Source organism: Myotis daubentonii, chromosome 17, assembly GCF_963259705.1.
Source record: "Myotis daubentonii chromosome 17, mMyoDau2.1, whole genome shotgun sequence".
NCBI lineage: Eukaryota > Metazoa > Chordata > Mammalia > Chiroptera > Vespertilionidae > Myotis > Myotis daubentonii.
Genome location: NC_081856.1, coordinates 41,858,414 through 41,885,832, shown reverse-complemented (window position 1 = coordinate 41,885,832; position 27,419 = coordinate 41,858,414). Strand labels below are relative to the sequence as shown.

Genomic DNA, 27,419 nt, shown 5'->3' with positions numbered 1-27,419 from the left:
AACCTTATGGAATTTATGATGTAGTGTAAAAAAATAATAATAGGAGTAAATAAGTTTTTTAGGTCAGCAATGTGATATAAAGGCATTTGAAGATTTTAAAAAGTCTGACAATCATATCATCCCAAGAATATCCATCTTTTGTGTCATATAACATTCATTTCTAAATTTTTAACAATATTCCATCACAGTCTTATACTCAACAAATATGTCCTGAGTGCTAACTCTATTCTAGTCACTCTGGTTGACACTGAGGAAGCCGTGGAAAAGAACAGCGTAATCCCTGCCCTCCTGAACTATGCATTCTCACCAAACGTTAACAGAAATAAGGACAACACATCCGGGCCACAAAAGTGTGGCTCGTATTGCATTATTTATGTTTTGCATTGTTGAAATTTGTACATTTTGTTAAGTCATCCAACACACTCCTAAAAATTATGTGTGTTTTTTTTTCTAGCCAAACCCTTATCAAAGAGACATATAGAGACATATAGATGAATTGGATGGTTAGAGTTAGATTATATATGAACTTGAGGAATGAATGAACTGACTCTGGGACCTCTGGTGATGTTTTCAACAGACTCCCCAAGTCTCTCACTATTCGTTGGTGAATGTTGTGGAAAGAGCACTGGATTTGAAATCAAAAGTCCTAGTTTCCATTTTTCTTTTTAGTAGAAGAATATATTTATTTTTATTTTACACTCTTTAGTCTATTTGAATTTATTAAAAAATCACGTGCATATGTTGTTTTTGTAATAATTACATTAAAAGTAATATTGAGCTATTTTATTTATTTATTTATTTATTTATTTCCTAGTTTCTACTTTGCCATGAAATGCAGCTCTATGATTTGGGGCTTATCATTTCACCTTTGTCTTCTTTGAAAACAGGAATTTCAGCTCTGCTCAGCTCCAAAGTCTGTATCTCTCTGACCTATTTTTCCCATATAGTTGCTATTTACATTTCTCTGTGACTTCCTAACGTTTAAATGTGATAGAGAGACCCAGCTAGCTAGAGAGAGGACTGCCGCACAAGACTGACATCCTGTGTTACCATCATTCATTTCAGCGGCAAGAACATGAAGTAGCAAAGAGCGTTTGTTCATCAAAGAAGGCTTGTTTGTATGTAGGCAAACAGGATGTGGGGCAGCAGCCGGGTAGGATCACTGATTGTGAACGCCTGACTTCGCCGCCGTTTCAGAAAGAAAGAACAGGCCGCTTCAGTTTCAGGATGTTAGCCCTGGCATGGGATCCAGAACCCAGGGACGTGGAGCCAGGGCATGTGGGGCTTTGTCAGTCTGCCCACTCACAGGCCCGGAGACTGAGACGAGTGCATGGACATGCCGTTTTCACTTTTTCCTGCTGCAGAGCATGAACGGTTTCTGCCTTAGCGGCCCAGGAATCTCTGAGCATTCAAGCTTTGTAACTCAGTCACCTTAAAAGCCAGGGTAGGGAGATTTCTTAGTTTGAGATGTAAAGAGGAATCAAACAAAATGAGAAAATATAATAATATTAAGATGCCCCAAACAAATATTGATGCTTTAAGAATTTCAGCATACTGGCCCTAGCCGGTTTGGCTCAGTGGCTAGAACGTTGCAGACTGAAGGGTACTGGGTTTGATTCCGGTCAAGAGCACGTGCCCAGGTTGCAGGCTCAATCCCCAGTAGGGGCATGCAGGAGGCAGCCAATCAATGATTCTCATCATTGATGTTTCTCTTTCTCTCACCCCCTTCCTTCCTCTCTGAAATAAAAATATATTAAAAAAGAAAAGGAAAAAAAGAATTTCGGCATACTGGTTGGAGGGGAGCCCATCTGATTGCTTCTCACTAAGGAATCCTGCACATGAAATCCCGAACTGTACCAACCAAAGTGATGACTCACTCCAAAACCCTGGTTGAAGAATGATGACATAGGCAAATATTCATGAGGCTATCCAGGGCATCAGTATTTATAAAGAACCATGAATGCGATAGAAGACAGAGGGCACGGGTAGCAGAGTGCACACTCTACTACAAGAAGCTGCCTGGCTGCAAAGAAATTCTTGCACCTCCCTAAATGTATCTCTCCAGACACTGGTTCTCTCCCACATCCCCACCATGGCCTCATTATTGAGAGTCAACTTCTTGGGTTTTTTTTTTCTTTTTCTTTTTTTTCTTTATTATTAGTTAAGGTATTACAAATGTGTCCTCATCCCCCCCATTAACCCCCAACCTCCCCCCCCCCCGGCCCTGCACACTCATGCTCCCATCCCCCTGTTGTCCATGTCCATTGGTTTGGCTTATATACATGTATACAAGTCCTTCGGTTGATCTTTTCCCCTTACCCCCGCCCTCCCCTACTTTCCTTCTGGGGAGTGATAGCCTGATTGCTGTTTCTCAGTCTTTGGGTCTGTCCCTTTTCATCAGTCTATGTTGTTCTCTATAATCCACAAATGAGTGAGATCATGTGGTATTTATCTTTCTCTGACTGGCTTATTTCACTTAGCATAATGCTCTCCAGTTCCATCCATGCTGTTGCAAAAGGCAAGAGTTCCTTTTTTTTTAACCGCAGCATAGTATTCCATTGTGTATATGTACCACAGTTTTCTAATCCATTCATCTGCTTGCTGATGGGCACTTAGGCTGTTTCCATATCTTAGCTATGGTGAATTGTGCTTTTGGGTTTTTTTTTGGTTTGTTTTTAAAATATATTTTTATTGATTTCAGAGAGGAAGGAGGGAGGGGGAGAGAGAGAAACATCACTAATGGGAGAGAATCATTGTTCAGCTGTCGGCTGCCTCTTGCACGCCCCCTACTGGGGATCGAGCCCACAACCCAGGGATTTGCCCTTGACTAGAATTGAACCTGGTGTCCCTTCAGTCCACAGGCGGACACTCTATCCACTGAGCCAAAGCAGCCAGGGCTCAACTTCTTGTTTTTACAAAAGGTACGTTTTGGTTATCCAGGATTGAATATCGTTTCCTTCCATTTTTATGACAAGTGTCTAACCCAACTGTGACATCGCCTGTGCCCCTGCAGGTTCTGGGACGCCCTCCCGTTCTCTGCCACAGCTGCTCAGGAAGGGCAGGCACCTATAACATCAGCCTGGATAGGACCCAGTGTGAAGGTGAGTCTGCTCTGAGCAAAGAAGCCTTTCAGACAGGCAGGCCGTCATTGCCACACGAGCACGGTTTCATTGACATATATATATATAAGCATCTGGCTACATGGATGATAGGCTCTGGCTGGGGGTAGCTTCATGAAACATTGGGCCCCAATGGGGTGACTCTGTGACATTCTATAAGAAGCAGGAATAAGGGCGAAATTAGTATAAACCAACCAGCTTCAAGGAAACAGAGGGCTGCCGGTGAGAAAACAAAGCAGCCAGCACAGCTGAATGCAGAGCCCCTGGGGACTTGAGGAAGGAATGTCCCTCCCAGGCATTCGTGGAGGCAGCCTTTGCCCAGAGCAGCCTCTAGCACCCCCAGGTAGAGCTTCTGGGAGTTCATGGCACTGTTCATGCCAGGCCAGACACTACCTAGCACAGCTTCGGCTGTTTCAGCTCCAAAACAACTTGAACATGGTTAGCCACGTACTTCCTAGCCTCTCGCTCCTATAACCCTTGGTCACTGGCATAAGGCAACTGGTTTTCTCTCCTTCCTCCTGGCCCCCCTTTCCCTCCTGCCCCTTCCTCATCTCCAGTATCGCCTACTCTTTCTCACCTGCTTATCCCCTTACTCTTAAGCACCCCAATGAATGTTCCTGTTTCCCAGGATTTTGTCCTTTGCCTAGGCTCATCACTCTTCTCCCTTTGCTTCCGTCTCCTGGTTTCAGCCACAGACTATATCCCGTTTCTTGGTCCTCCAAGTCTGTGTCAGACAGAGCCCTGCATTTTCTCTATTTAACAACTTGCCGCAGTAAATGATGTTGTCTCCTCCACTAAACCATGGTGCTGGATTTTGTCAAAAGCTTTTTATGTTGTCTATTGATATGGGCGTATCATTCATTTTGTTTATGTGGTGTATATTAATTGATTTGCAGATATTATGCCAACCCTGCATTTCAGGAATAAATCACACTTGATCATGGTATATGATCTTTTTAATGTATTGCTGGATTCGGTTTGCAAATTTATATCTATATATCTATATATATAATCTTCTTCATTCCTCACAGTTATTGGTTCAGGTGGCTACCATGACTGTACTGTTACAGGAGGAGACCCGAGCCTCAGGTTGTTGGAGTGGCTTGCCTAAGGTAGCATAGCTAGTAAGCAGTGGCAGTAGGTCCTACACCAAGACGCTTTGCCTTCAAGTCTCTTTTCGCTAGACCACTCTGCTTCCTTTTGACCCCTCACATAAAATCATTGATTGGTTCATTTGCTAAGTTCTTAGCTGGGGTTGGGCACTGTTTTAGGCATTAGAGACAGAAAAATAGAAAAAGTCTCCTCTGGCAGCACAGAGAGGAGTGATTCATCTTGCCTGGTGGGTCAGAGAAAGCTTTAGAGAGCAGTAGCATCTGAGTTAGGCCTGCCCCTCCTGGTTACTCCAGAAGGTCCTCTTTTTGACTTAAGCTAGCATGAGCTGAGATATATAATTGGCAACTAAAAGGTTCCTCATTCATGTTGTATGGATGTACCAACATTTATTTACCATTTGTTAGAGATTTAGTTTGATTTTTAAAAAATTCAGTGTAATTAACAAGATTTCGATGGACCTTTTTGCATATACATCTTTGCATGCATGCCCTACAGGGTCAGAGGTTATCTCTTTGTTCCCTGTTACCATATTACCTTCCAGACAGATTTATCAATTAGTCTTTCATCATAATTGTAAAAGAATGTCAACTTCTCCTTGGAAACCTGTCTCCTAGTTGCAGGGCTCTATATTAGGATTAAGATAATATGCATAAATCCCACATATGAGTGCAGTCACAGGGTTCTTGACTTTTTCTGTCATACTTCTCTTAGCATTATATTCTCAAGATCCACCCAGCATTTCATCCTTTCTTATGACTGAGTAGTATTCCACTGTATATAGGTACCACATCTTCTTCAGCCAATCATCTATTGAGGGACACTCTGGTTGTTTTCATGCCTTGGCCACTGTGAATAATGCTGCAGTGAACACAGGGGTATGAATAAATGTTTTCAGATTTTTCAGGAAGATACCCAGAAAAGGGGTCGCTGGGTAAAACAAGGAAAAGAATCAGACAAAAACTCACAGAGTATGGTGGTTACCAGAGGGAAGCGGGTGGAGGAGTAGTAAAGGGCCAAGGGGGTCCAACGTATGGTGGCAAAAGGAGACTTGGCTTTGGGCAGTAAATGCACAGTGCAATATACAGATGCTGTGTCATAGGATTGTACACTTGAAACCTATGAAAGTTTATTAATCAATGTGACCCCAGTAAATTTAGTTAAAAATATGCATAAAACACTTTACAAAGAGTTATTACATTTTTATTCATTATAAAAAGCTTTTTTCTTAAGAAGGGAAACTATCATGTTTTGAGTACTTCCCATGGGCCAGACATTGCACTAAGAAGTTTATATGCACGATCCCCTTTAAACTTCACAGCTTTTTGAGAAGGGACTATTATTATCCCCATTTTACAGGTGACAAAACAGGCTCATAGAATTGAAGCAATTTATCCAAAGCCAAATGGAATTCAGATCAGTCTGATTTCAGACCCTCCCATACCATTGCTTATGTAAGTCGAATGGGGAAGTATGAAAAAGTGGGGGTGTCAGACATATGCACAGTTAACAATACTCCCAAGCAGAGTGAGATGGTAGGCACATTAAACAGATGGGTATGGAGCGTGTGCCCTTTCTAGAATGACTCAGCCCTTGCTCTACCACAGCAGTTGAAGGTAAAGAAATAAGTAGTCCGGGAACTACTGCTTTCCCAAGGTTTTTCCTCTCAATTTTCTTTTCCACCTGTAGGCCCACCCCCAACTCAACCTACACATCCTCCTCACTAAAGACAGCGCTGGAGATGGTCCGAACTTCTATCATCTCATCCTCACGATAACTGAGGTTCATAAAAAAACTCTAAAGGTATTAAGGTTTCTCCTTTATTCTTAATAATGGTTAATTATTATCCAATCATTAGTCCAATAAAGACAAGCCTTTCCTCATATATTTTTTTTAAATTAAAGACCCTCACTGATTTAAAATGTAATTTATTTAGGCTACTACAACATGAACACATGAGTCAAATGCAGAGACAAATGCATTTTTCTCCCCCCTAGCACCTATTCAGATACTTTGAAAACTGCTCACAAGTCTCTAGAGACAGCTAACTGACCTCCTGTCTCCTCCCAGACTCAGGTGCCCGAGTCTCAAGTTGTGGTCGTCGATTGACACAGATCAGCACATCTGGCTGTGGACGCGAGGCCTTGGACACACCTGCCACACTCCCATGTCACCCTGGGACAAAGCGGGTGGGCTGGCTGCACGCTGCCAAGGTGACGTGAGACCGCGTGGCTTCCTGGTAAAGGGATACAGGGACTCTGCCAGTTTACCACATTTATGGCCTTCGGTCAGCTTCTGAATCGCAGCTTCCTCATTTGCAGCAGGTGATAAATCATATTCTCAGGCTTTTTTGTGTATTAAATGAGATAATGTATATTAAACTCTTTACCCCCTACTTGGCACATACAGTGTTCAGAACTGTATTATGAATGGCTTCACTCTGGGGACAAGAAGGGTAAAGACTTCCTTTGTGACCCTTGTCTTGAACAGCTCCGTCTCTCCATTCCCTTGGCTCCATGTTCCTCTGAGCTTTGGAGAGAGGAAAGCAGTGATGGAGGAGACCATGCCACCTCTTTTAACAGTCTCGCGGCCATCATCACAAATGTAACCACTGTCTCCCAGCTGTGCTCAACCTCAGTTGCGTATTTTTAGCCATTACCTAAAATACCTAAAAACCTTAATACCTTTTGAGTTTTTTTATGACCCTCAGTTATCGTGAGGATGAGATGTTAGAAGTTCGGACCATCTCCAGCGCTGTCTTTAGTGAGGAAGATGTGTTGGTTGGGGGTGGGCCTACAGGTGGAAAAGAAAATTGAGGGGGAAAAACCTTGGGAAAGGTTTCTGCTTTTCTCATGCAGATTCCTGTAGAGCAAATCCCCGGAATTGCTTCGTCTGTCCTCGTCTCAGTTGGCCTCCTGCATGATTTTTGCGCGAAGAACACTGGGAGCTGAGGGGTTTAAGAAAAAAGAATGAAAGTGATGGGTTCATATCCATTTGCACATAAAAGGCATCTGCTTTCATCCGAGCAGAAGGTAACAGAACATTCCTAATCTGCTTCAAATCATTTGAAGTTGCATTCTTATGCCAGTAGCAGAGTCAGTAAAAGATTTGCTTAAAATTCACTGGTCAGGCTCTGCTCTACTTTAAATCTGCGTGTTTCAAAGCACGTTCTATGGAGTACTTGCTCTGAAGAATGTTAGTAGTTAACACAACATTACTAACGATATCTGGCTAGTAAATACGAGAAGAGGTGGGCTAAACAAAACTTAAATGGTAGGATCTCTCAGCGCCTTGAAATGAAAGTCTGCTCTGTGAATCTCTAAGGGGAGTTATGGTGTGCAATATTTTCCAAATTGGATTTCCAGCTCTGTTTGGTGAGAAACATCTCACAGGACTCGTGTTCTTCTAAATTCACATCGGAAAACAGACATAAACCCAACAAAGATGAAACCACATTTACTGTTTGTTCTGTAAAATATAAAATGGAAGTAAGGCTGGGAAAGGCATACTTGGGGACAGCCAGAGACCTTGCCTGTCGAGAGACAACAGGGATTTAAGAGGGAGGGGAGAGCAGTGGTCAGCGATGGGCCAGCCAGTCGAATCGGGGAAGCAAGTTCTGGGGACAAAGTAGCACATGTGTAGAGAGCTTTCCTGTGTTGGATGCCTGTCATAGAAGGGGAAAATAAAGTGTATATAATAGGGTACCACTTAGAGGTTCCCTGGCCAATGGTCACACAGGGCCTGGTACTGTCCCTGCAGCCTTTTCAGATGAGGCCTTGGAGCACCCAAGGTCCTTCCCGTCCCTCCACCCCATTTCCTCCTACTGGCAGCACAGTATATAGATAGCTACGCTGGGCTCCCCACACCCACCTCTGTCTCGTTGCCTTAGCAACAAGACTGAGAAAGTTGAGTTGCCTGGTATCCAAGGTTACATTGTGTTCAGACGATTGCTAAATACTCCATGTTCTACAGATCTACTGTCGGTTCAACAAGAGCAGGTTTTAATTGTACACAGGTGTATACAGGTGACATAGCAAATCTGATCACAAGACTTCCTTTCATTTGTATAACTAGAGCTCGGGATTATAACTAGGAACATTTCACAATCAACAGAAAGGTTTCTAAAGACAGGGGTGAGAACTGGGGAAAGAGTGGATGGAAACAGAGAATGAATGTTGTTATTTACTTTTTATTCAGTAATGTGAATTTACGAAAGAAGAAGAGGAGTGGACATCTTAGTACTTTACCGTTCATAGCCCTAGGTGCTGTTTCTGGGGATCCCACGGAACCTCTCCCCCAGCAGAGTCAGTGGCTGTCTTCAAGAGCTCCACACAGCTGCCTGGCTGGCGTGGCTCAGTGGTTGAGTGTCAACCTATGAACCAAGAGGTCACGGTTCAATCCCACCTGGGTTGCAGGCTCCATCCCCACTGTGGGGTGAGCAGGAGGCAATTGATCAGTGATTCTCTGTCATCATTGATGTTTCTCTCTCTCTCTCTCCTCCCCTCCTCTCTGATATCAATCTGCATAGCTCACTCCAGATGCTCAGTCTGGGCAGAGGCAGCAGGCCCTCCAGCTAATGGTCCTTGGGTGCCTCAGCCCACATCACTGTCTCCAGCTCCTGCAGCGGAGGAAGCTGCTAAAGCTCAGGCTCTTCTCTGGCTGTGGCTTCTCAGTCCTGCTCACCTGTGCAGGTTCCTCAGGTCCTCAGGCCCAGGATGCCTGGCTCCCAGCGTGGCTCACAACCGACAGCCCCTTGGTGATTCCCTGGCCAGTTGCACAAACATTGCATGCGATCCTGCAAAAATCCAAGGAGGAGAAAAGTATTATCTGGCCCATTTTACAAGCAGACAGACACGGATGTAGGAGCTCACTTGTTCGCCTGGAGCCTGGGCTGGGCCTGGTGCCCAGGTCCTGAGGCCTGAGGGCCTCCTCTGCCCATTGCTTCAATTGACCCCAGGATTGGAGGAGTAGTCCTGTCCAAAGTTAAGGTGCCATCCATTGCAAAGGAGATGTTGCCTACCCTCTTTGCTTGGCATTCTCTCAGAGAAACAGGCAGAAATTAATAAGATCCCACCAGCGCTGATAATGTAGTTCTCATGAACGGTTCATGGTCACAGTGACAACATTGTCCAAGCTAAAATAAAAACATGGTCTCACTGAGGGTTCTTGCTGAATTTGGTTTTGTGAGAAAGTAAGTTCATAAAATTTAAATCTCGTTTAGCTATACATTTTACCAATTGCTATCAGTTGAAAAAATAAAATTACTTGAATCGAGATTATTTCAGAAAGTTTGGGACATTTGTGGCTGTATAGATGATGCTATGAGGTATATGGCCATGTTTACTTTTTTAAAAAATTCATGTGTTCTTTTTATTTCAAGAAGATTAAAGTGATTTATAAACAACTTCTATTAGTCATCTTGTAAATATTGAAATCAAGTTCAATAAAAATTGATTACTGACCAACCTTCTTTTAAGAAACCTGGCAGGATTAATATTTAAGAGGAGCTGTAGAATTCTGATTGTTAATTAAACCTTCTAAAAAATTTTATATTAGGAAATTATTAAGGTCAATGGTTCCAATTTGAAAAAAAATGTGGTCTTTGATATGTGTTAGGATTCATTTTCAAAGGATATTTTAAATGAATAATTTTTTATTGATTTCAGAGAGGGAGAGGGAGAGAGAGATAAAAACATCAATGATGAAAGGGAATCATTGATCGGCTGCCTCCTGCACGCCCCCCACCCCCACTGGGGATCGAGCCTACAACCCGGGCATATGCCTTTGACTAGAATCAAACCCGGGACACTTGAGTCCGAAGGTCGATGTTCTATCCACTGAGCCAAACCAGCTAGGGCATTTTCAAAGGATTTTAAAGGAAATTTTAACCTAGTTTTCAGTTTTTTTCTTTTCAGAAGGATTTAATGTAGGTACATGAAGGTTAGGCAAATGTCTAGACTGTCTAAGAGTGAAATTGTAAATTCTTTGCCAGTAGATCTCTCCTGATAAGAGAAGTTGGTGACAGCAACGTGCCAAGAACTTTGCTTTATGACAGTTGGAAATAGTGAACTTTTAGTATTAATTTTGTTAAGCAACATTCCAGAAACACGGGCAGTGCAGGAGCCATCTGACTTCTTAGATGTTTTAAAATGAATGAAAACCTAGTGGCAGTACAATTTTATTGCATTTTTATGCTGCTTATAAAATTACAATTACACAAACATGAAAATGGGCTTCTGTTACGTGAGTGCTCTCATCTGATGCTGCCCCCCAAACAGTGTATCCTCAGTGTATATAATGTTATGTATATAACATTAGGCACCTTTAGTGGCCTCTTTTTCAACACCAACAAAATTAAGGTTCCTCTTAATCGAGGTTATTTTGCAGGAACACACTCTTCAGATTTAAGAAGTGTTTTACAGGTTTGAAGGGAGTGGAAATACGCAGTCATAACGATAGCTTTTTAAAACCGGGAATTGCGTTTTCTCTGCAGGAGACTATTTAAAAAATAAACAGAATGAAAAGTCAGCACCACAACAAAAGTCATGAAGCTAAACCTTTATATCACACGTTGGCTCTTGTTTAACCTTTAAAGTTAGACATCGCCGATCCCCACGTCCAGGGTCATTTGCGGCCACAGGTCCAGGCGCTTACGTTTCTGCCCACTTTGGAAACAGGTGCCCTGTGTGACACTGACATAAATATTCAGAAGCTCACACAGCGCGCACGGCGACATTTAAAAGGCTAATTGCATTTGCCCCACGTCTGACTGGGGTTATATGTTCCAACCTGAGCAGGCGAGGCCCAGTCTCTTCTGCAGTCCAGAAAACGAGTAACCAGAATCAAACTACTTGCTGGAGAAACCACACACCGAGAGAAGCCTCGTACCAGACACACCCAGCTTGACTCCAATTCCAAAAACGGCCACCAGCTCTGCCCGGATTCGACCCTGGCACACACGACAACCTGCAGTTAAAATGGGTCACAGACCCGGCTTGCATTGCAGAGTGACCGAGTTTGGGGCCCTGCACAGGGCCTTTCTTTCCCCATGCTGTCCTCTCTACATTATCTTTGGCCAAGCTACACACCAGCCCAGTCAGACCTTTGTTCTGCTGCCCAGCCAGCAACGTCAGCGGGGCTGCCTACTCTTGTGTTTTTCCTTCATCTGCACAAAAAGAACCCTCCCCAGCCCCTCTAAATCAGGACTCATGCTGCGGGCAGCAGCTTTTGCTAACAGAACTTGAATTTAAAGGATGAAAGAGAAAACGGAATTGAGTTGCCTTTTGGGGGTTAATGGAACGTCATCCTGGAGGCAGTGAAAGGCTCCAATGTCCCTGCTCTCCCTCTCCCTTTCTCCAGCCGTCTCCCCACCCGGCCACGCTCGGCTCCCACGGCCCTGACCCCTGGTTCCAGACACTTTCCTGTCGCCGACTTCTTAACAGAGCCCTGGCACAGCACCTCCACCCTCGGTGCTTCCGAGTCCAGCCAGTCGTGTTTGTTCATGAGTTCAATACATTTGCTCACCTTTTGCTCTGGGCCAGGCATGCTCTGGGGATACAAAGAGCTCTTTATTCAGTTAATCAATTATCAATATTTGTTGAGCAGCTATTATGTGTTCTGGGTGCCCGTTGTGTAGCAGAGAACAAAACCGCCTTCATGGAACTTGTAACCTATGAGGAGGGTGGTGGAGACAAATGAGTAAGTTACATATAAAAATTACATACTCTTGTTAGGTAAACCTGAAGAAAAACAAAGCTGAAAGGGGGAGGGAAGTGTGAGGCCGGGCCTCGCAATTCCAAAGCGCGTGCTTAGAGAAGGCCTCGCTAAGCCTTCCTGAGGACCGAGGGAGGAGAGGGAGCACGCCGTGTCGGTGTCTGGGGCAGGGCTGTCCCGTTAGAGGAGCAGCTATGCTAAGGCCCCGAGGCAGAGGAGTGCTGGCTGAGACCGGTTGGGAGCCAGTCACCTGTCTGGGGCTGCGTTTGGGAGGGGGCCATTGAAGGAGATGAAATCATAGAGAAATAAGGGGTGCAGGCAGATCATCTTATAGGACATGGAAAGAACTGTGACTTCAACTCTGAGTGAAATGAGGGGCATTTGAGGCTTTAGGGCAGAGGAGTGACCTGATTTGCTGTGGAAGCAATAGAATAGGTGGGGTGGGGAAGGGGAGAAGCAGGGAGATCAGCCAGAACGCCCTGCAGTGATGCGAGTGAGAGAACAAGGTGGTGAGGAGCAGGGTGGAGGGCAGTGGGGAGGGAGGGGGGAGGTGCGGGTGAGAATCAGAGTGTGTATATATTTTGAAGATAGAGCTGGCAAGATGTACTGTGGATCAGATAGCTATGAGATTCAGAAAGAAAGGAAAGATTTCAGGCCTGGTATCTGGGAAAATAAGAATAGACTCAACACCCACCCAGGAGCGCTCACTGCCTGCTGGGGGCCCTCAGGTGGGGGGACACCTGCCATCAGACCAACAACACCTGCAGGCAGGTGGTTCAGGTGTCAGGCAGGAACCTGGGCAGTGCACAGGAGTGCGAGGAGCCAGGCGGCCGAGATGGTGAGGGTATTCCAGACTGAGAACTCACAGGAGGGCATGATACTTTGGGACCCGGAGTTACCCTGGCAAGGCTGGACAAGGGAGCACGTGGCCACCATGGACCCCAAAAGCCAGCGTGGCTTCAGTGTCGCCAGCCCAGCCCAACCACCTTCCCACCACCTCCCCCCTTGACAGTTTACCACGTGGGAAACGCCAAATGCGCATTTTCACCATCCCCGTTGCAGCATTGATGAACATGTAACAAAAGCAACTCCACCCGGTGGTCAAGGCCAGGGGCACTGGCCCACGTTCTGGGTTTAAACCCCTGCTTTTCCACTTGATAGTTGTTTGGCTTAGGACATTTTTTTCCTGTTTATATCTACTCACCATAGAAATTCTTATTTATCTTTCTTTTTAAAAAAGCAATGCAGAGAAGTGGATAAAAAAGCTGTGGTACATGTACACAGCAGAAAACTATGCAGCTGTGAAAAAGAAAGATCTCTTACCATTTGAGGAAAAAAAATTTTTTAAATATATTTTTTATTGATTTTTTTACAGAGAGGAAGGGAGAAGGATAGAGAGCTAGAAACATCGATCAGCTGCCTCCTGCACACCTCCCACTGGGGATGTCCCCACAACCAAGGTACATGCCCCCGACCAGAATTAAACCTGGGACCCTTGAGTCCGCAGGCCAATACTCTATCCACTGAGCCAAACTGGTTAGGGCGAGGAAAAAATTTTTTTTGTGATACAACTTTATTTCATCTACTGTTGCCCCTCTACAATTTAAATGCAAGTGAGGACTGATCTTTTGGTAAATTGTGGTATAATTGGCATATGACATTATGTGAATTTCAGCTGTACAATGTCATGATTCAAATATTGGTGTATATGGCAAAGTGATCACCATAATACGTCTTTTTAACATCCGTCACCACACGGAGTTACACATTTTGTTCTTGTGATGAGAACTTCTAGGATTTACTCTCAGCAGCTTTCACATAGCCCATGGAGCATTGTGAACTGTACAGTCACCAGGACGTACACGACATCCCCACTTAGGAAAGGTTTGTTGCCCGCCTCGAGCCTCAGGTTCCTAACTGTAAGCCGGGCACGCCTCTGAGAGGGTTTGGTGAGATGTTACTACATCCCCTCGCCCCTGGTGGAGGCCCTGCCCGCAGTGAGGGTTTGACCAGGGACACCTCTTGTGTTGCTTTGGTGGCGGCTGCATTCCCGCTCGGCAAGGTCTGCCCGGATGTAGTGGAGGGACCGCCAGGCCCCAGTAGCGGCTCATTTAAATCGCAAGCGGGAAATATCCCATCTGCTAAGAAAACTTCTTTGAGATTCAGCTCCTAAGCAAGCCCAGGGGCCCGAGAAGCTTCCAGTGCGAGAGGCTGTTCAGAGGACACTGAGGTTGCACAGGCACAGACAAAAGAAGGGTGTGGGGAGGGGCTCTGGGGGGGGGCCCAGCACGGGCAAGGCCTGGAGGGCGAACAGGGCTCTGGGGCTGTTATTGCTGGAGCTCAAGTCCCTTCTGTAGTTCCCACCCTGATACCCGGAAGAATGCAAGCAGGAGTTTAAAGCGTGAAGTGTCACCAACTATATAGCTTAGAGATTTAAGCGTTTTAAAAAGTTTCTGCATGTGTATGTGAGCAACACAAACACACACACACACACACACACACACACACACGTACTTTAAGGCCATGGTCTCTAAAAGTTAAGTGACGATTCCAGTCCTATTTTACAAACTGACCTAGAGGAGGAAGTCCAGGGTGCCTTTAATGGAGGTGCCCCTAACAACATCCCATTGCATTTAAAAACAATCCTCACCCAAGGATATGTTTTTTAAATTGATTTTGAGAAAGAGAGAGAGAGAAAGAGAGAGAGAGAGAGAGAGAGAGATCAGTTGCCTCCCATATGCACCCCCCTGGGGATTGAACCCACAACCTATGTGTGTGCCCTGACCAGAATTCAACCTGCAACCTTTTGATGTAGGGGACGATGCTTCACTTTATGCTCCAACCAGGTGAGATACCAGTTAGGGCCCGCTGCATTTCTGCAAGTGGCAACCCTGTTGGCTCAGATCCAGGCACTGTGGTGCGCGCTTCACCTGCATGATGTCAGATACTGTCGTCGTCTTTATGCGCTGCCCCTTCACTCACTGACAGGCCATTTCATTTCCTGCAGACACAGAACGTTCAATGGAGAATGTTAGCCTGCCCTGCCCAACTCAGCTGGTATCTGCTGATTTGTTTGTTGCTCTTGTTATAGTTGTTGTGAAAGCCTGAATGGAGGCCCTTTCTACCCGAGGACTGGTGCACACCTAAGGGGACCGTGCTTTCAGCTTCGGGCATTCCTTCCGGCTCTTTGACTCCATCCCCCTGTCTATTCAGCTTTGTTTGCATCCTGGCTCTTCCAGACTGTGCCATAAGATGACACCATCTGAAAATAAAAGTATCTTCCCCCAGATCTCCTGAAAAACAAGAAAGAAAGAAAGAAAGAAAGAAAGAAAGAAAGAAAGAAAGAAAGAAAGAAAGAAAGAAAGAAAGAAAAGAAAGAAAGAAAGAAAGAAAGAAGAAAGAAAGAAAGGTCTTCATGAAAACCAGGGCAATGTCTTGGGCTTCCAGATACTATAACTCATGGACAAACACTGCTGCAAAAGAAAGCACAGACCACCTCCACCCTCAAGGCCCTGATCAGGCAGGGAGAGGCCCCAGGCCCTCCGGGCAGGGCCAGGCGGGTGGCTGCCAGCCCAACCTGGCTGCCCCTTGCTCCGCGCACCTTTCTGAAGCTTGGGTTCCTGGGTATTTTCATCCTCCTCCCTGTGGAGTCTGCTGTTCACATGCAGGGGTTACTATGGTAATAGCAAAACCCTGTTGTGTTTGGAAATTCTGTGGAAATATAATTTAAGCAGAAGCAAGAATCTGGTATGTGGACATTTTGTGGGGGGGATGGGAGCCCAGAGTCTGAGTTTCCAGGGGACTTGGAGGAACTCGGGTCAGAGCACAACTGTCCAAACCCCCTCCCCGGCCCCTCAGAAGTGGCTCATCACCTGGGCTTTTTTTTTTTTTTTAAGGTAAGTTAGAAATACTTCCTCCTGTTCATCCCCCAGGCTTTTCCTTTCCCTCCTATGAGCTGTGCAGGGGCGAGGAGGCTGGGCTGAGAGCCTCCTGAGCACAGGGCCTGAAGCCCACTGGGATTTTGCCCTCTCTTTCCCTGCTCCGCATCCAGCCCAATTCTGGGCTCAGTAGACACCCACTAAATGCTTACGCTGACTGAACCCACAGCAGTGGGGACCAGGGGAGACAGACGCCATCGGTGGTGGGAGAGGAGCCAGGTCAGTGGGCAGCCCCCCTGCAGGCACCTGTCCAAGCAGAGCCCTGGGCCAAGCAGGGCTTTGGGTGATCAGGAGTCTAAAGCCCTCTCTTCAGGCTGGACCAGTGACTCCGCCCCTCCCTCAGACAACCCAGGGCACACCCAGATGACTCTATTACACAGAAAGCTGTGGTACGTTTATACTGGAAAACTACGCAGCTGTAAAAAAGGCTCTCTCACCCTTTGAGATAGCATGGATGGATCTGGAGAATATTATGCTGAGAAATAAGCCAGTCAGGGAAAGCCAAATGTCTCATCTTCTCATTTATATGTGGAATCTAATGAACATAACAAACTGATGAGCAACACAGGCCCAGAGGCATGGATACATGGAACAGACTGGCAGATCTCAGAGGGGGAAGAGGAGGGGGAGGGAAAAGATTAACCAAAGAACTTACATACATATATGCATAGCCAATGGACACAGACAATAGTCCGGGTTGGGACAGGGGTTGGGAGGAGAGGGGAGTGGGGGGGATTGGGGGACATCTGTAATATTGTGAACAATTAAAAACAGTACATTTCAGTGACTTATGATGTGACCCCATTCCCTCACTCCTTCCACAATTTCTGAGGCTAATCCTCAGTTTCTTTGCTCCACAGCATGAATCCCAGGGTGGCGACCTCGCTGTTCACACCAGTGGGTTTTTTTAAAAAATATATTTTTTTATTGATTTTTTACAGAGAGGAAGGGAGAGAGAGAGTTAGAAACATCGATGAGAGAGAAACATCGATCAGCTGCCTCCTGCACATCTCCTACTGGGGATATGCCCGCAACCCAGGTACATGCCCTTGACCGGAATCGAACCTGGGACCTTTCAGTCCGCAGGCTGACGCTCAATCCACTGAGCCAAACTGGTTTCGGCCACACCAGCGTTTTGTGGAAGTTGTTGTCTCGTAGAATACGCGAACTGCTATGGCCCTAAGGGATGATCTGGAACAGCGGGTGACTCAGCCTTTTTCCACCCCACACTCCAAAGAGCTGAGACCACTCCTGACAGCAGCAGGAGCCTTCTACAGCAGTGACTCCAATGGGGGTGGGATGGAATCTCAGGGGTGCGGGGGGGGGGGGGGGGGCTGTCAGGCTTGCTCTCTGTCACCTAGAAGACAGGGTGCTGGGGGAGGCAACACGGGACAGGTCTGTTTTGATAGAAGTGACCACGAATAGCCTAGACCACACAGCGGGCAAAACCCCCTGTACCCCTCTGTCCATGTGGAAAATCACTGATCAAGTTAACACCTCATTCTGTAGATGTGGGAAGCCAGGGAGACCTGAAGCAGCGAAGGAAGCAGAAACACACAGTGAAAGACAATGCTGTGTGTCGAACCCAGGTCGGGGAATGCCCAGTCAGGTTAGGATGTAGCACACACATAACTCTAAAAGGGCCATGCGTTCTGAAGGAGAGGAGTGGAGCGTGTTGATCTAGTCACTCCTTAGTTTAAAAGGTGAGGTGAAGGAAAAGTCCAGGAAGTTACTGAAAAGAAACTGAAGCCCTGGCCGGTTTGACTCAGTGGATAGAGCGTTGGCCTGTGGACTTAAGGGACCCGGATTCAATTCCGGTCAAGGGCACATGCCAGTAGGGGGCGTGCAGGAGGCAGCTGATCAATGATTCTCTCTCATCATTGATGTTTCTATCTCTCCCTTCTTCTCTGAAATCACTAATATATATATATATATATAATTATTACTTTAAAAAATAAAAAGAAAGAAAAGCTGAAGAAGGAGGCAGGGACCAGCGGCAGTGTGCAGAGTGGCTCTCCAGGACTGGCAGGCGGGCATGGGGAGGCGGGCAGCTGTGCTGGAGCCGCCTGCTGGCACCCTCCCCCCACCGTCCTGTTCCGTGACATCGCGTTGGTTGCACACCGGCTCTGCTCTGACATTTAGCTAAGTGACTTTGGCAAGTTGCCTCATCGCTTTGTGCTTCAATTTCCTCATCAGTAGAAACGAAGATAATAATGGAAGTCCTCATCTGACAGGTTACTGTAGGGATCCAACAGGTCAGTAAGAGTAAAGTGTTTGGAAGAGTCGGGTAGAAAGTGATCAACTGGATTAACAATGATGATTGTATTATCCTGGCTGATTTACGGATCCCCAGGAAGCCAAACAATGTCAGAGCTGTTATAAAACAAGAGCAGTCGCCATAACCGGTTTGGCTCAGTAGACAGAGCGTCGGCCTGCGGACTGAAAGGTCCCAGGTTTGATTCCGGTCAAGGGCATGTACCTTGGTTGTGGGCACATCCCCAGTAGGGGGTGTGCAGGAGGCAGCTGATCGATGTTTCTCTCTTATCGATGTTTCTAATTCTCTATTCCTCTCCCTTCCTCTCTGTAAAAAATCAATAAAATATATTTAAAAAACAAACAAACCACGAGCAGTTACTATAGAGAAGATGCAATGGTGAAAGCGGGGGCTTATCCAGAGCCACCACAGTGTGTCTCGGGCAAATCAATGCAGGAGGGCTCGAGTGTGGAGGCCCGCGATGTGTCTGCCAAGGTTGGTGCCCAGAACTTTCCATTCGTTTTCTCCAAGTCCTCCCTGTCTCGGGAGCCTTCCTTCCTCCCGTTTCCAGGTGTGTGCTCCACCCCACTCTCCAGTGGTGGGTATAATCCCTCCACACTCGGGGTGGTTCCCCTAGGAAGGGAGACTTGTATTTGCAACTTGACTGGGAGTTGCTGTCTAACCTTCCCGGTGTCAGACCCCTGTCCCCTGCTAGGTTGCAAATAGCTGCCTGGATGGACAAACCTTAAACACTCATGGATACTGCTTACTGAGCACCAGAGTGGCCCTCATAACCACTTCAGGTTTCTCTCTCTCTCTCTCTCTCTCTCTCTCTCCCCCCCCCCCCCCAGAAAACTGAATGGATGTTATTTCACAAACACAAATGTGTTGCAAAACCCTCTTTTACGAAGCAAGCCGGCCTCTCATCTCCAGCCTTGCTATGGTGGGTTGAACAATCGCTGTACATGGGCTAGATCCGGCTGCATGTCACAGCATTCACATTCTTGGCGTCCTGAGTCACGCTCATTATCTAACCTTTCCGGAGAGCCGGCAGTGCGTGGGCGGCCACGGACAGGAAATCAGATAAGCCCCATCTGTGCGCACATCTGCTCCGAGACCTCTGTACCTGATTCTGGAGAAAGCGCTTCACAGTTACAGCAAAACGTGACAAAATGTCTCGTGTGGGTTTCTTAATCCCTCGCTGGAGACGGTGGGCATTTCTGACCCGGAAGACATGCTGCCGCGGAAGGCTGAGTCAGAAGGCAGAAAGCAGCCCTTGAAATCCACGACCGCTTTCACTGCGGCGTGAAACACGGGAGCTGCAAAATAGTGACAGATTGGAAAACCGTCTCAGAGTGAGACTCCTCCCCCAAATCCAGGCCTTCATTCCAAACCCTTTTCTCGTCTCTTTACCCTCACGGCTGTTGGAGCGCATTCTTGCTCGGGAATATCCCCCCGTGGGAAGCACCTTGGGAAACTGTCTCTTGGCCTAAGGCGGAAGAGTTCCACGGCCCGCTCTCCACCTGCCCACATGCCCACTCCCTCCGTCTTTGCCCCCTGGTGTGTGTGGAAAACCTTAATAAGAAACCATCCTGCGAGAGTCCTCCAGGGTCTACAGTGAGGATAGGGCGGGTGTTCATCACACCCCAAGGTGGTCATTTGTGGAGGTCCAGGCTTAAGATTGGGACACCGGCCCGGCCGGCGTGGCTCAGTGGTTGAGCATCGACCTATGAACCAGGAGGTCACGGTTCGATTCCCGGTCAGGGCACATGCCCGGGTTGCGGGCTCGATCCCCAGTGTGGGGCGTGCAGGAGGCGGCCGATCAATGATTCTCTCTCATCCTTGATGTTTCTCTTTCTCTCTCCCTCTCCCTTCCTCTCTGAAGTAAAAAGAAAGAAAGAAAAGAAAGACTGGGACACCCATGTTCTTCTGAGGAATGGTTGGCTTCTATTCTAGGGACTTGGTAAACTACCCCAGGATCACACACTCAGACGCCCTTGGGCAATGCAGGTGACAGATGGGGGAGGTGGACCAGCAGCCGCATGAGAGCACCTGTGTGCCTCAGAGGGCCAACGCCATCAGCTCCCTGATGGCCGCCAGGTGAAAGAGCAGGCTGATTTTTTTTTTTTTTAAGGTAAGTTAGAAATACTTCCAAACAAAATGAAATATCCCACTATTTTCAGGTTGGCAATCAAACAACTGAACAATAAACCCAAAATAAACCAACTGAAAAATAGACACAAACAAGTTACTGGAAAGGCCCAAACAACACATTCATGGGTCACATTTGGTCCACAAACCACCATTTGCAACCTGTAGCTAAATTTCCTCTCATTGACTATTAAATCCACGTTCATGGCCCACCCTTCGCAAGCCTAGAGGATGCCAGGAATTTTTGTTTTGTACTTGATTGTATGTCAGGCTTCATTGTATGCACCCTTCATTTACTGTGGGGTTGTTTGGTTTTGTTTTTGTGTTTGTTTGTTTTTCTTCAACCTTGTCACTTAATCCTATTGATTATCATATTGTTAAATGGCAGGTGTCACTGAAGGGAGATTTTTTGGAACAAGAAAGGGAAGTCATCGATTACTTAACTGCAGCATACCTCAGTGATGGCGAACCTATGACACGCGTGTCAGAGGTGACATGCAAACTCATTTTTTTTGGTTGATTTTTCTTTGTTAAATGGCATTTAAATATATAAAATAAATATCAAAAATATAAGTCTTTGTTTTACTATGGTTGCAAATATCAAAAAATTTCTATATGTGACACGGCACCAGAGTTAAGTTAGGGTTTTTCAAAATGCTGACATGCTGAGCTCAAAAGGTTTGCCATTACTGGCCTACCTCCTTCCCTGTGCTCCCAGGCCCACACAGGTGAGTGCTGGTTAGTAAGGCAATCACAGTAATCTCCCTCCCCTTGCCAGCAATTGGTTGAGGCATGGTCATGTGATATAACTGGCCAATGAGATGGAAGATAAAATCTGGGGGAAGAGGATGCACTCTAGGAAAGTTTTTCTTATGAAAAAGCTCCAGTCTCAGTGCCATTGTAAGTCTCAGAGCTAATCACCCTGGTTCTCCCTGACTCTGCTTCTGGTCAGGTAAGATGATCAATTTCCTTCTTTTTTTTCCCCCAGAAAGAGCTAAGTTTATTCTTTTAAAAATTTATTTAAATTCTTTATTGTTTAAAGTATTACATAAGTCTCCTTCTCCCCCACCCCATTGACCTCTCCCCAGGCGCCCCACTCTCCAGCACATGCCCTCACCCCCCTACTGTCTGTGTCCATTGGTTATGCTCATATGCATGCATACAAGTCCTTTGGTTGATCTCTCACCCCCACCCTCTCCCCTGTCGTCCCTCTGAGGTTGGACGGTCTGTTCGATGCTTCTATGACTCTGGCTCTATTTTTGTTCATTAGTTTATATTGTTTATTATACTCCACAAATGAGCGAGATCATGTGATCCTTGTCTTTCTCTGACTGGCTTATTTAGGTAAGAGTTCTTTCTTTTTTACAGCAGTGTCGTATTCCATTGTGTAGATGTACCACAGTTTTTTTAAAACCGCTCATCTGCTGGTGGGCACTTAGGCTGTTTCCAAATCTTAGCTATTGTAAATTGTGCTACTATGAACATAGGGGCGCATACATCCTTTCTGATTGGTGTTTCTGATTTCTTGGGATATATTCCTAGAAGTGGGATCACTGAGTCAAATGAGAGTTCCATTTTTAATTTTTTAAGGAAACGCAATACTGTTTTTCCACAGTGGCTGCACCAGTCTGCATTTCCACCAACAGTACCAAGGGGTTCCTTTTTCTCCATGTCCTCGCCAGCACTTGTCGTTTGTTGATTTGTTGATGATAGCCATTCTGACAGGTGTGAGATGGTACCTCATTGTCGTTTTGATTTGCATCTCTCAGATGATTAGTGACTTTGAGCATGTTTTCATATGTCTCTTGGCCTTCTGTATGTCCTCTTTCGAAAAGTGTATTTAGATCCTTTGCCCGTTTTTTTATTGGATTGTTTATCTTCTTTTTGTTAAGTTGTGTGAGTTCCCTGTAAATTTTGGAGATTAAATCCTTATCGGAGATAACATTGGTAAATATGTTCTCCCATGCAGTCGGCTTTCTTGTTGTTTTGTTGATGGTTTCTTTTGCTGTGCAAAAGCTTTTTATTTTGATGTAGTCCCATTTGTTTATTTTCTCCTTAGTTTCCATTGTCCTTGGAGCTGTATCAATAAAGATATTGCTATGACATATGTCTGATATTTTGTTGCCTATGGATTCTTCTAAGATTTTTATGGTTTCCCGTCTTACATTTAAGTCCTTTATCCATTTTGAGTTTATTTTTGTGTATGGTGTAAGTTGGTGTTCTAATTTAATTTTTTGCATGTATCTGTCCAATTTTCCCAACACCATTTATTGAAGAGACTGTCATGACTCCATTGTATGCTCTTGCCTCCTTTGTCAAATATTAATTGAGCATAATGGCTTGGGTCAGTTTCTGGGTTCTCTGTTCTATTCCATTGGTCTATATGTCTGCTCTTGTGCCAGTACCAGGCAGTTTTGAGAACAGTGGCTTTGTAATATAGCTTGATATCTGGTATTGTGACCCCTTCAGCTTTGTTCTTTCTCAGGATTGCTGTGGCTATTTGGGGTCTTTTTTTATTCCATATGAATTTTTGGAGAGTTTATTCTAAGTCTGTGAAATATGCCATTGGTATTTCAATGGAGATTTCATTGAATCTATAGATTGCTTTGGGTAGTATGGACATTTTAATAATATTGATTCTAACAATCCATGAACATGGTATATTCTTTCATTTGTTTATGTCTTCCTCTATTGCTTTTTTCAATGTCCTGTAGTTTTTCGAGTATAGGTCTTTTACCTCCTTAGTTAAGTTTATTCCTAGGTATCTTAATTTTTTTGTTGTTGCAATGGTAAATGGGATTTTTTTTTTTTTTTAGTTTCTCTTTCTGTGAGTTCATTATTGGTATATAAAAAAGCCATAGATTTCTAGGTGTTAATTTTGTATCCTGCTACATTGCCAAATTCATTTACTAAGTCTAATAATTTTTTGATAGCGTCTTTAGGGTTTTCCATGTACAATATCATGTCATCCGTGAATAATGACAATTTTACTTCTTTTCCAATTTGAATGCCTTTTATTTCTTCTTCTTGTCTGATCGCTATGGCTAGCATTTCTAATACTATGTCAAACAGGAGTGGTGACAGTGGGCATCCCTGTCTTGTTCCTGTTCTTAGGGGAAATGGTTTTAGTTTTTTCCCATTGAGTATGATGTTGGCTGTAGGTTTGTCATATAAGGCTTTTATTATGTTGAGGTATGATCCCTCTATTCCCATTTTGCTGAGAGTTTTTTTTTTATCAGGAAAGGGTGCTGGATTTTGTTTAATGCTTTTTCTGCATCAATTGATACCATTATGTGATTTTTGTCTCTCAATTTGTTTATGTGATGTATATAATGTTTATTGATTTGTGGATATTGTACCAGGCTTGCATCCCCAGAATAAATCCCACTTGGTTATGGTGTATGATTTTTCTAATGTAATGCTGGGTCCAATTTGCTCAAATTTTGTTGAGGATTTTAGCATCTATGTTCATCAGGGATATTGGCCTCTGATTCTCTTTCTTTGTAGTGTCTTTATCTGGTTTGGGGATTAGGGTGATGCTGGCTTCCTCTTGAATTTCCTGGAATAGTCTGAGAAGGATTGGTTTTAGTTTTTCTTTGATGTTTGGTAAAACTCGCCTGTGGAGCTGTCTGGTTGAGGGCTTTTGTTTGCTGGAATTTTTTGATTACGTTTCAATTTCATTAGTAGTTATCAGCTATTCGGTTTTTTTTATTCTTCCTGATTGAGTTTTGGAAGCTTGTATTTTTCTAGGAATATGTCCATTTCATCTAGGTTGTCTAGTTTGTTGGAGTAGAGTTGTTTGTAGTATTTTTTTTATAATCATTTATATGTCTGTGGGGTTGGTTGTTACTTCACCTCTTTCATCTCTGATTTTGTTTATTTAGGTCCTCTCTCTTTGTTTCTTGGTGAGCCTGGCTAGAAGTTCATCAATCTTGTTTATCCTTTCAAAGAACCAGCTCTTGGTTTTATTGATCTTTTGTATTGTTTTTTGGTCTCTATGTCGTTTATTTCCACTCTGATCTTTATTATTTTCTTCCTTCTACTTACTCTGGGCTTTGCTTGTTGCTCTCTTTCTAATTTTTTAAATTGTAGGGTTAGATAATTTATTACCATTTTTTTCTTATGTTTTGAGGTAGGCCTGTAGAGCTATGAACTTCACTCTCAGGGCTGCTTTCACTATGTCCCATAGATTTTTGGATTGTTGTGTTTTCATTGTCATTTGTTACCAGGATGCTTTTTATTTCTTCTTTGATTTCTTTGGTAACCCAAACATTGTTTAATAGCATGCTATTTAGCCTCCAAGTGTTTGATTTTTTTTATTGTTTTTATTGTAGTTGATTTCTAATTTTATGCCATTGTGATTTGAGAAGATGCTTGATATGATTTCTATCTTCTTGAATTTGAAGAGACTTTGCCTGTGTCCTAATATGTTCAATTTTCCTTCTTATTCAAGCTTATTTTAATCATGTTCTTCTGATTTTTATAGTCTTTTGGGGGGGTCAGAATTGGGTCAGTTTTTGCTTACTTTCTTTCTTATATCAACATTTTAACCATATTTGACCCTCCTTCTCTACAATATGCTCAGAAATATGATTGGTGACACCCACAGAGGCACAGACCCCTTAAAGCAGTGGTTCTCAACCTTCCTAATGCCACGACCCTTTAATACAGTTCCTCATGTTGTGGTGACCCCCAATTTCATTGTTACAAATTGAACATAATTAAAGCATAGTGATTAATCACAAAACCAATATGTAATTATATATGTGTTTTCCGATGGTCTTAGGTGACCCCTGTGAAAGGGGTCGTTCGACCCCCAAGGGGGTCGCGACCCACAGGTTGAGAACCGCTGTCTTAAAGGGTCTGCTGTGAAGATGGAGTTGAGGGTGTTCATTACCTTCCAAGTGGCCACTGTGCCCAGATGTACCACCCTCTGGTCTGGGAGCCTCCTCCCTGATTTTAGGTTCCTTCCAACACTTTCCATTTCCTCAGCCCATTAATAGGCTGCGAAAATACTATAAATAATGATGATGATGATATAGTAGTAATAGTAATGCCTACTCCATATTGAGACTTTATATGTGTCAGACACTGTTCTAAGTGCTTTATCTATATTAACTCATATAACTCTTACAGCAAACCTAGGAGGTAAGTCACCCCCATTTTGCAGTTAGGGGAACTGGGGCCAGAGTCACATAGCTAGGCCCCCTGCAAAGCTGTGATTCCACATCAGGCAGTCTAGCTCTAGGGTGTTAATAGTGATTAGTACCAGGCATGGGAAGAAGGGATAGGAGGATGTTTACTTCCTACTCATTGCACGATTTGGATTTAAAATTTTTTGAGCATGCACTAATTTTGTTTGATTAAAAATATTAGATCTGACAGCCAGCACACACTCTTGGGAACAGATGTCTGCAGACGGTATACCTTAGCCTCTGATATGTTAACCTTCACAAACATGTAGGTGCCTTATTCCTACAAACCTCCACCATCCTTCCCACAGATGAGACCTGGGAGAGGAGAGAGAAAGTGTAGTCTCTAGTAAGAGTTTGGTCCTCCCATGTGAACCTTGGGTAACCTCAGCTAGAACACCTCTGGCTTCCGGGTGTTCTGATTTTGGAAACCCAAAGACACAGGGAGGTGAGCTCAGGCAGGGAGTTCACCTTGGCTCTTAGATGGCAGGGTTTATAGCGTGAGGGTCAAGGGTGACTGATATGTTTTCACAAAGTGAACATGTGATTTTCTTAGGTAGATGTCTTTCTTCGTTTAGATGTCACTGGGTGCACATGCTCCAGTACTATGGCTGCATAACCATCACCCCCTCAACGTAACGGCAGAAAACAGCCCCGTGTCATGCTCGTGGAATCTGTGGGTCAGGAAGTCGGTCAGGGCAGAGTGAGGATGGCTGGTTGTGTCTGCTCCGCAATGTCTGGGTCTCAGCTGGAAGCCCTGAGGGCTGGGGGCTGGGACCTTCTAAAGGTGCATCCACTCACTCGTCTGGTGGTGGTGCTGGCTGTTGACTGAGGCACAGTTTCTCATGTTGTCTCTTCCCTTGAACTAGTTCGGGCTTCCTCACTGCGTGGTGGCTGGATTCCCCAAGTGAGCACTGAGCAGGTTGGGGAGGGAGGAAGGGAGCAATATGAGCACCAGGGGGAAGCTGTAACCTTCTCATTACCCAGCCTTGGAAGTGGCACAGCATTGCTCACTCCCTTCTCCAGCCATGGGCATGTGCCTCCATTCAGAGGGAGGGAAAACAGACCCCACCTCTCAGTGGCAGGTCCCATTGGGAGAAGAGCTTGGGGGGTGGATGGATAGCTCCATCTTTGGAAAATATGGTTGGCCTCATCTTACGATGGTGGCAGCTGTGACAATAATGGCAGCAGCAGCAGCAGAATGAGCTTTGACCATCCTTCCCACATCTACCAGAGAGACCTCCCAGCCCTGTTACAGTTTTGAAAAGACTCCCAACGCTACTTTTAATAGTCACCCATCCCATAGCCCTGTCCATCAGAGCCTTGTTCTGTGCCAGTTAGTCTGCTAATGGGTGCTAATGAGTTACTCGTTCCATGAGGCCTAATTGCGTTTAATAGGAATCTGCCTGCTGGAGACATAGTTACTTATCCTAAGAAGTGACTTAACAATGGCCCCCGAAGGAGAAAGTGGGAACAAATGGCTGTGATTTGGTGCCGCTCAGTTCACAGTGTGGGCAGCCACCTGTCTCCCCAAGTGCACACTGGGATCTGTGTGACAGTCCAGTTAATAGCAGATGGCTAAGTGCCGGTACCCACTACACCATGAGCTTAGAGAATTCATTTACTTTCTGGGTCAAAAAATTTCCCTTTTGACCTGGAAAACAATGTCATGATGTTAAGACATAATTATGTTTGAGTGATAGCACCAATGGTGATTTTGTTCTCTCATTTTCTCCCCATAGAAGTGAAAAATAACTACTTTTAAAACTTTGATTAGTAAGAGATAGGAAAGCAGAAGACCTGGGCGCCAATCCTCCCCTGTCACCGTCAGCTGTGGTGGCTGCCAGGGCCCTAGATCACTCTGTGACTTCTTTCCAACAGCATCCATGTTGCCACCACTCCTAATCCTGCTACTCACCAGGTTGGCACAATTATCTCACGA

At 44.9% G+C, this 27,419-nt stretch overlaps 1 protein-coding gene across 13 annotated transcripts in view; it reads left to right on the top strand.

Annotated features, from left to right (window-relative positions):
• LOC132219655 (uncharacterized) overlaps positions 1 to 16,783 on the top strand; it is a 44,751-nt gene extending 27,968 nt beyond the window's left edge. For 11 of the 13 annotated variants that reach the window (XR_009449558.1, XR_009449552.1, XR_009449549.1 and 8 more), the window contains 3 exons: positions 3,014 to 3,101; positions 6,300 to 7,261; positions 16,741 to 16,778. Coding sequence is in view for 1 of the 13 variants with exons in the window: in XM_059672054.1 (XP_059528037.1) it covers positions 3,014 to 3,101; positions 6,300 to 6,451 (240 nt within the window). In the remaining 12 variants the exon portion in view is untranslated. Of the gene's footprint in view, positions 1 to 3,013; positions 3,102 to 6,299; positions 7,262 to 16,740 lie in introns of all 13 variants that reach the window. The other 2 variants (XR_009449553.1, XR_009449557.1) reach the window with 2 other exon arrangements.
• The last annotated feature ends 10,636 nt before the right edge of the window (positions 16,784 to 27,419 follow it).